General features: G+C 32.9%; 2 protein-coding genes across 2 annotated transcripts in view; one reads left to right on the top strand and one right to left on the bottom strand.

Annotated features, from left to right (window-relative positions):
• Positions 1-8,464, bottom strand: part of LOC117181673 (transmembrane inner ear expressed protein) — a 269,684-nt gene extending 261,220 nt beyond the window's left edge. Inside the window, exon 1 of the mRNA XM_033374582.1 lies at positions 8,382-8,464. The gene's annotated coding sequence lies outside the window, so the exon portion shown is untranslated. The remainder of the gene's footprint in view (positions 1-8,381) is intronic.
• The window catches only part of LOC117181674, a 127,972-nt gene extending 118,382 nt beyond the window's left edge, over positions 1-9,590 (top strand). Inside the window, exon 3 of the mRNA XM_033374583.1 lies at positions 9,311-9,590. Coding sequence (XP_033230474.1) covers positions 9,311-9,525 — 215 coding nt within the window. The 3' untranslated portion in view covers positions 9,526-9,590. The remainder of the gene's footprint in view (positions 1-9,310) is intronic.
• The last annotated feature ends 216 nt before the right edge of the window (positions 9,591-9,806 follow it).

Below are 9,806 nucleotides of genomic sequence, written 5' to 3'. Positions count from 1 at the left end.
TTTCTGTTATCGTTGTCGGCCTTTCATTATTTTCTATAACTTCATTACACTCTTTAAACTCAAGAAACAATTTCAACTTGTATCTCCATTTATCATAGTGTGAGCCATCAAATACTTGTAACGTAAATCCTTTGTTCTCTGACGTCGCCATTTCACTTATGCCGGTAACTAACTTTTGTTCAGTTTCACTTTTAACTTCCTTTTGATTTTCAATATCAATATCAAAGTATTCTTCTTCACTTCCGGACTCACAACGGCTCACTGAGCCTTCTCCGCGGCACAGTTCTCAACCACGCTCTGCTACCATGTTAAGATAATGGTCGAGGAAAGGGAGAATTGTGGCACACAAATTATACACCGGCACTAAACAATTAACAATAACTTTATTAATATGCGCGGCAGTCTACCTTCCGACTGCACCTCACGGCGGCCGACGATCAAGTGAAGACTCGCTTGCTCTCTCGATACATCTTTACGCGTGAACGCGTGATGGCGCTGTCATACATTTTCTCTCTCTCTCTCACTCACATAAATGTACATTATATTCTAACAATTAAAAAAAAGCCACGAGAAAAAAAACCTTGCTTTTTGAAAAATCTACAGGACTGCGATAACAACTTTTTTAATTTGATTGAAAAGTTGAACATTCCAAATTTGATCGTACCAAAAATAATGAAAAATTCAAAAATTCAATTTTTGGTCAAACTATGCAGGGTAAGAAAAAATGAAAAATCTGAAATTGCGCGCCCGGGACAGAATTACATACTTATAATGAATCACTTTTCGATATAAGCTACGAAAAAAAATGAGACAAAAATTGTTCATCCAAAAAAGATCTATAATTTTTGATAGGACACGTAGTTTTGGTTTTAGTCGTAAAAAATATCATTCAAAATAAAAATATTAAATTTGTTTGAGAAAAACGACACAAGGTATGAAGTCTTCTTTTAATCGTAAAAAATAAGATAAAAAATGTAAAAATGAACTTTTTGGAAAAAGCACAGAAAAGACAAAAGAGGACATAGGCTCCTATTTAGGACCCTATATAGGTTCCTGTATTATACCCTATGCAGATGCACAGTAGTTTTTCTTCAATCGTAAAAAACATTAAAAATAAAAAAATTTTAAAAGCAAGGAAATAAGAATTAGTATAATTCAATTTTTATGCATATTATGAATTGCAATTATATACATTTATTGAAATAATACATGTTTTAGAGCAGCTTAGAATACAATTTAAAGCAAAAGAAGAAACAAATACAAAAATAATAATAATAAATACAATTTGCTTTTTATTTTGCAATTTTTTAATAAGTAAGCCCAGCCAGAGTTACATAAAAAATGTATTATAATTGATATAAAAGTGTTGTGTATAATGTAGAAAAGTTTACATGTTGGACAAACTCGAATGCGAAGCATGAGATACATGATGAGAATGTGTTCGTTAAAGCCGAAAGCGCTTTAACAAAAGAGAGTTCAAGATCACAAAATTATAGTTGTCAGTCTGTTGAACTTTGATTTTAAAAGGTGTGTCGACGAATGCAGGAGAAATATAAAGACCGAGTGCGTAGCGCGAGATAAATACAACATCGAGTGCAAAGAGCAAAAACCAACAATCCTATCAAAAAGTGTTTGATAACAAACTTGCAGATCTTTTTCAAATGCACAATTTTTGTGATTACATCTTTTACCGTATTTTGTATAGTCTAGCCGAAAAATGTAATTTTTGAATTTTTCATTATTTTGTATGCTGTCAAAACTAGAATTTTTGATTTTTCAAGAAAATTCAAAAAGTTGTTATGATAATCTTGTAGAACATTCGAAAAGCAACATTTTTCTTCTATTTACCTTTTTTTATCTCGTGCGTTGTTCGGCTTAAAATGTTCATTTTCGTGTGTTTTTTTTTGAATTTTGTAAATCCTATTATTCTGGCAATTTTTAAATTTTTAAAAAAGTCATAAAATCAGATTGTTTGCCTTTTTTAATGCTATGAATAACCGTACAGATAATTTTTGAGCTTTGAAAAAAGTGGTCTCAAAAATATTCAAAATGTGCCCACTTTTTGAATATTTATCCAAAATGGCTGGCTCACGGACTTGACCTTTAGTTTAAGACGCTTAACAAGTGTACCAAAGGGCAATCTAATAGATTTACTTTTTAAAGTTATCTTGCTGACAGACAGACAGGCATAAATACATACAGACAGACCTACAGACAGACATGCAAACAGACACTTTCGTAAAAAACTTTAACCAAAAACTAGGGGGTCAAATTGTATACAAATCTAATACTTTCTCTGGAGAGAATGTAACAAAATAGAGGAGCATTACATTTTGAAAAGGGCCTTGAGTGAGTTAAAAACAAGCCTTAAATAAGCCCTTAATTATTAAATGGTCAGATTTACAAGTTGTCTGATTTAGATTAAGGGTGTTTTTCAGTGTTAGAGGTGAAGTTTGAAAACAATTTATTTTTATTTTTGTAGAGCATTAAATGAGCCCTTAGTTATCTGATAGAAGAGAACTAGATTCAACGTTCATTTCAAGTTCGGTTCCTCATCTGGGTATCAGAGGCAGGCCAGCCGTATGCAGTGCTGCTCAGCGATTTCTGAGGTTTGCCTTAAAAAGCAGAGGCAGACCAGCAGTATGCAGTGCTGTTCAGCGTTTGCTGAGATTTAATCTACAAAGCAGAAAAGATCAGCAGTATGCAGTGCTGTTCAGCGGTTTCTGAGACTTGACCTACGAGACAGAGACAGATCAGCAGTATGCAGTACTGTTCAGCGGTTGCTGAGACTTGATCTACGAGGCAGGGGCATATCAGCAGTATGCAGTGCTCTTCAGCGGTTGCCGAGACTTGATCTACGAGGTAGAGACAGATCAGCAGTATGCAGTGTTGTTCTGCGGTTTCTGAGATTTGATCTTCAAATCAGAGGCAGATCAGTAGTATGCAGTGTTGTTCAGCTGTTGCTGAGATTTGATCTTCAAAACAGAGACAGGTCAGCAGTATGCAGTGCTGTTCAGCGGATGCTGAGACTTGATCTACGAGGCAGGGGCAGATCAGAAGTATGCAGTGATATTCAGTGGTTGCTGAGACTTGATCTACAAATCAGAGACAGACCAGCAGTATGCAGTGCTGTTCAGCGGTTTCTGACTTTTTATCTACAAAGCAGATTATGCCACAATCTTTGCAGCAGAAACAGCGCCGTGGTTGTAATTTCTAGGGAATCGAGCATCACTTTGCACCCTATGTTAATCATAGTGGCACAAGACGGAGCACGCTGTTCGAAGTATTGCCCTCTTATCAATACCGCTTTTTGCGCTCGGTCTGCTTCACGACAATTCATCTAGGTAGCAGAGCCAGATCAGCAGTATGCAGTCCTGTTATGCTCTTCCTGAGATTTGATCTACGAAGCAGAGCCAATGTAGCTGTTTGTAATCGTATTCAATTGTTCGCGAGATATGATCTAGGTAGCAGAGGCAGAGTAGGTACTTGCAGCCCTATGCAGATGTCTATTCAGCTTTTATTTTGTATAATGACCAAAATAACAGCTTGGAGTATTGTTCAGAATTTCCGGAAACTTCATATGAGTAGGAGAGTGAGATTATCTTTTGACAGTCGTGGTTAACTCTTCCCCAGACTTGATCTACAAAGCAGAGACAGAGTAGCAGTTAGCAGTCCTGGACTAGTCTGCTTAGCCATTCAAGAGACTTACATTTGTAGCACCATTTTTACAACTGTTCGCAGTAGGCTGCGGCAATTTTTCTTGTATGATGAATTAATATCAGCTATTCAGTTGTATGCTTTTAACTGATTTGCAAGACAATCACGAAAATATGTTTTGACAGCGATTTACCTTGTAGTTCATAAATATATATATATATATATATATATAAATAAATATTTTTAATGAAATCCTTTAATAAAAAAAATCTTTAATTGATAGGAGTTGTCTTTTATTCTTTAAAATTAACTCTACTTTTAATGTGCAAAAAAATGAAAATAGATAAAATGTCCTCTGCAAGTTCAGCCTTTTTGTTCATGCTCCTTTTACATTTAGGTTCTCTACTGCTCCTCTCAAAACTTGAGCCATTCCTTTTATGCTTATATATGGTACACGGAAAAGATAATGTCATTAGGTCAAGAAAATATTCGCTTGAATCCGGATAGTACCATATTTTCTTGAGACAAGACAAATTTCTTGTTTCAAGAAAATAGTAGTTTCTTTTATGTTTATATAAAGTTTCCTTTGCGAAATAAACTGTGGGTAGGACGCACCAATATCCCATTCAAGTTGCACTCAATCTGCTTGGGAATCCAACAAATGTCGACATAGGTTGATTGTCTTCATAATGAATTTTTGTAAATAAATTACAACTTACCTTTATCTTAAATTTCGTTCAGGTATCATATAACTTTGCAATGCGATTTTTCAACAATATAATTCTCACTAGATGCTGTTTCAAACTTGGGATAAGTACACATTCATATATTTTCGATTACTGTTCAGATGGAAATTAATGTATTTAATCGTAGAAAAAATAATTTAATCATGTAGAAAACATACATGTAGAAAATATTCCATCAGAAAGTATTATACGTCAAATAATAAAAAACTATTCATGTAGAAAATATTAATTTGAAAATATATAACTGCAAGTAATTTTTTAAATATTTATGTACAAAATATTCAGATACAAAATAATCGTGTAGAAAATTTTTCACAAAAAAAAAGCGAGTGTAGAAAAACATTTGTTCCTATTCGGCACGGCCTCCAACTAAGAATATATATCAGCTGACTGTTTTCTATGTTGCTTTGCATTTTTACAAGAAGTACTATTAACTATTTAGACAATTTCGATTAAAAATAAAGAGTTTGGCTTTTTCTACCCAGATAACAATAGATGTGGGCGCATATTAAGCGCTCGCAATGTTCGCACCAAATGCGGGTACGATTCGTGTAAAATGGGGTGGTCCAAAAATGCATGGCAATTTCTTTTGCATGCTAGAGGGCTATGATCCACCCCATTTTTTCCAAATCGGAAAAGAGAATTTCCCTAATTTTTTTATTTATTTATTTTTGTTTATTTTAACAGGTGCCGGTTTTGACTTGAAGTTTCCCATGTAAAATACATGGGGCAAAATCACTTTTTTGAGTTTTTGGAATAATTTTTTAGGATTTGGAAAAATGTGACGGGAAAGTATGGAGGCCTGAAGAGAATAATCCAACGAAGAATTTAATGTATTAGACAAATAAACTTGACACCCCTTACACATGCCCAACAGTACCTGAGTACTACCCTTAAAACAAAAAATGTTAATTCTTCATGAAATCGACCTTTTGGACACTGTCTTCTCGCATTTTTTACTTAGAATTAATAATATTGGCCTGATGGAATATTTATTAATATTAATTCATTAATTTTCAATTGTTTGAACAAATGGAATTTGTTTTAATATTTTTTGAATTAAAAATTATCAATATTTCTTCAGTGGAATATTTGTCAACATTGTTTGATTAATTAAAAAAAAATTTTTTATAAAAATTATTACTTAAATATTACTGATAAATTGATTATTATTAAATTATCATTCAGTAATTAATTAATACTGATAAATACTCCACTAGACCCACAGTAATAATTTTTATTTTTTCAAAATTCAAAAGGAAATTATTTAAACAAATTCAGTTTGTTTAAATAATTGAAAATTAAGAAACTAATGTTGACCAATATTCCACTAGACCAACAGTAATAATTTCTAGGGAAAAAACAATATAAAGAAAAATTATTTGAACATATTCCATTAGTTTAAACAATTGAAAATTAATAACATAATGTTATTAAATATTCCAGTAGACTAATAGTAATAATTTTAAGCAAAAAAAAATTCAAACAAAAAAATATTTAAACAAATTTCATTGTTTAATTATTAAAAATTAATTAACTAATGATAATAAATATTCTACTAGACCAATATTAATAATTTTAAGAGAAAAAAAGACCAGAATAAAGTGCACAAAAGGTCGATTTTATGAAGAATCAAGATTTTTTGTTTCAAGGGTAGTTTTCAAGTACTCGTAGCAGTGAGTAGGGGTGTCAAACCCATATGTCTAATACGTGAAATTCTTCTTTGGATAAAGCTCTACAGGCCCCCATACTTTCCTGTCACATTTTTTCAGACCCTAAAAAATTGATCTAAAAACAAAAAGCGTTTTTGAGCCACCCTAGTGCATAATGCTCTTTACGGAATGCGTTTCATTTGATGAAAGCACTGTGATTTAATGGGTGTGGGTGCAAATTAGCCTCACGCAATGTGGTCACGCAATGTGGTCACTAAATGCGGGTACGATTCGTACATCATGATCTTTACGGAACGCGCTTCATTTAATGAAAACACTGTGCTTTGACAGTACTTGTACTTCCCATTTCGTGCTTCAATCAACTCTATTTTTAAATTATATATAAGAAGAATGCAAACTTTTCATAATAATGTATGACGTTTGACTTATGTTTACTAAAATAATTTAAACTACACATTTTCATTTGAAATTTTGCCGGGAAATCTAACTTTCGAGGTAGCAATTATCGATTACTTTCTATAACACCTTTATGCTTATTTTTGAATGTTTTTCACGAAATAGTACGAAATGTTACCAATTTTAAAGTTTCCCGATTTTATTATTATTTTAATATATATTTTTTGATATTCTGAATGATCCTCTTAGAGAAAAAATTGTTACGTACATTAGACTTTATATAATTTTGAAAATGATTTTTTTTTCAAAAATTACTGGATTTATTAATCTACTGCAGAGGACCACCATTGTCTGCCGTAACGTTTTTTTCATTTATTAAAAATTTGAATTCAATTCTTCTGGACCCTAGATCCAAAACCATTCCATCAACATATAGTTTACAATTGAAAAAAAAATTATATAAGTAAATATGTTTCATTCCCTAGTACACCTTCTTAGGTGTGTACATATTTACGTCGTATTGTAATAGATTTATACAAGGCTATAACAATTACCAACTTATAAATATACATTATATAATCTTAAATTTCACAAGTATGTACAACCTATTGAGTGTTGGAGTTCAGCTCCTTTACTTTTGATTCAAATTCTCTCGTATACTGACACAGTACCAAGCTCGGTTCCTCATTAAGTATTTTACAGAGCTTCCAATCTACTTCTACTTCGATGCAAGTTAATAGCCATTTTTCTAATTCAAATGTCACCTCTTCACCGATAACTTTCCTTATTGGACCGTCAGCCCGCGATACTAAAAATTAAGTGATCGTCGCTCGTATGCTCTTTGGAGATTTGACAGTAATACACGTGTCAATTCTCGTAACGTAGATAGAAAATTTGGACATAAGTCTATTAGCTGGGAAATCTTGGAAAATCTGGTAAAAAATATGAAATATTGCGATGATAGTTGCACGTATGCCGAGATTAGTAGAAGAAAGTTGACGATAAAAAAATCCGGCGGAAAAAGATCGGCATACGTGTGGAGTCTCTAGCGGACTGAAGGAACCGAAAGGAGCCTCTACAAAGTACCCTAAAGACCCCACTGAGTCCCCCTTCGGTTCCTTAAAAATCTAAAAAAAAAAAACGAAAAAAAACAGCAAGATCAACTTTTAAATCGTTGAAAACCGAATTCTACGTAAAAATTTCCATAAGAAACTCACGGAATAATCGCAATAGTTTTTTTGTAGCGTTAAAAATTTTAGAAAATATCATTACTTTTGCTGAAGGTGACTTCAAGCGCATCCATAAAAGCCATGGTATGATGGGCACGTAGCTGCGAGCGTTATATCTCGCATTTTGCCATCACGTATGCTTTCCAAAATGTGAAAAAAATGCGACGCAGGTGTGACGCAATGCGAGGGCATTATAAAAGCAAATCGTTGTCAAAAATCTTGAAGAAACAATAATAATAATAACATATTATTGACTTTTTATATTTATAAAGGTTAAATTTCCAACCAAAATGAAAATAAATCTTCATAATATTGAGGGGTGTGAAAAAAAAATCCCACCCCCGCGGGTCGGATCGCTTTTGCAGGCTGGCCTGCAGACCCGCATTCAGCCTGCCAACCTGAATTCAACCCGACATTTTAGAAAATTTATCAAAATTTTGAAAATTTGTGGAAAATTGAAAAAATTTTGATAAATTGCCGGTTAAATGCGGGTTTTCGGGTTGGATGTGGGTCTGCGGGTAAACCCACAACCGCGACCCGCATTGATTTTGCACACCCCTAGTAATATTATAAATTTATATTTTAATTTTTACACATAAATAGTATATACTTATGAAATTTTAATATTATATAATAATTAGCAGTTATTATATTATAGTATTAAATTATGTAATACATACATGATTATACAGCAGATTTCTATATTAATAGAATTATTACTTTTCGAAATAAGAATTAATAAGTGCGTTTACGAATTTAAAGTTAGCGCACAATTAGATGAACGAATAAGTATATGTCAAATAGCGAGAGATGGGAGGTTGATTTGACCATCGAAGTTCAACCCTTTTTTTGACATCGTTAACATATTTCGACCCGGCCCCGGCAAAACACAGCTCTCGATTGTTTGCATGTGCCTTAAAAATTGTTCCAGTTTGTTTGAATATTGTAAGGTGTGTTGTCCGCAACTTGCAAATGGTAAGTACCTAAATTTAGAATCGATTAACTCTAACGAATTAATATCCTTTGTTTGTGCGCTTTATGTTAATTCAATTCCTAACCTCGATTGCTAACTTGTATGTAAAAAAGCTGTGTCAAATTACAATAGGAATCATGGGACACAACACACTAGACTTCTCTAGGTTAAAATTACATTAATGCAAAATAGTATTATGCGTGACAAAGAATTGGAAACTGGCATGCTTCGCTTTTTTTATGTTGGAAAAGACACGAGAAGCGACAACGCACGATGAATTGCAATTGCGTGCCATCAAACTTTAATTTTCTAAATTGCAATCGTTCGCCTTTTTTACACGATGCTTTCTTGATAAACACATTTTTTGGTTGTAAATTCAACTATTTTGTTGAATATTCATTTTTTTTGGTTTATAGTTTTTTTATGTAGAAATATGATCTTTTTTGGTTAAAACTGCAACTCTCTGGTTAAAAATTGAACTGCTTCGTGGAAAATTCTAATTTTTCGCTATAAATTTCATCCATTTCGTAGAGAATTGAACTATTTGGTTGACATTTGTTATGTATTTTGTCTTTGATTTTAGCGATTTATCAGATATTGATAATTTCTAGAATAACCTTTACATTTCATTTTCAGAGGCTGTAAAAAAGTGTCCTTACTTCCCGGGCCCACAAGATATTAAGGAATTTTCTACGGATATGAACGAGATGTTTCGAATAACAAAGCAACGATTCCACCACTCCAGGAACATCCACGGGAAACCTGCAGAAACTGCGAAGACACAGGAAGACACAGGAACTGACACGAGAGGAACTTCAGGCGAGATTGAATCTCCTAGAAGAACAAGATAATTGCGATTACGATGGAGATCAGGAAATTCGCGACGGATCGTCAGATGGAGTAGATTTAAGCAATGTGTAGGTATAAGAGTTTTGAGAAGTTTATATGTAAGTATTGATAAAAAGTATATTTTATTTTCAATGCTCGTTGCCTACTTGAAAAAGTGCACGTACAGAACTACATATAAAGGATGTCCTAAATTAGGATACAAAATGACATACTTTGGTACGAGCTTTGGTATTTTTTAAGATTCTAAGAATTTTTAATAGATTTCAATATGAAATTTGAAGGG

This window comes from Belonocnema kinseyi, chromosome 10, assembly GCF_010883055.1.
Source record: "Belonocnema kinseyi isolate 2016_QV_RU_SX_M_011 chromosome 10, B_treatae_v1, whole genome shotgun sequence".
Taxonomy (NCBI): domain Eukaryota; kingdom Metazoa; phylum Arthropoda; class Insecta; order Hymenoptera; family Cynipidae; genus Belonocnema; species Belonocnema kinseyi.
The sequence above is the reverse complement of the archived record's forward strand: the minus strand, read 5'-3'. Positions and strand labels throughout refer to the sequence as shown.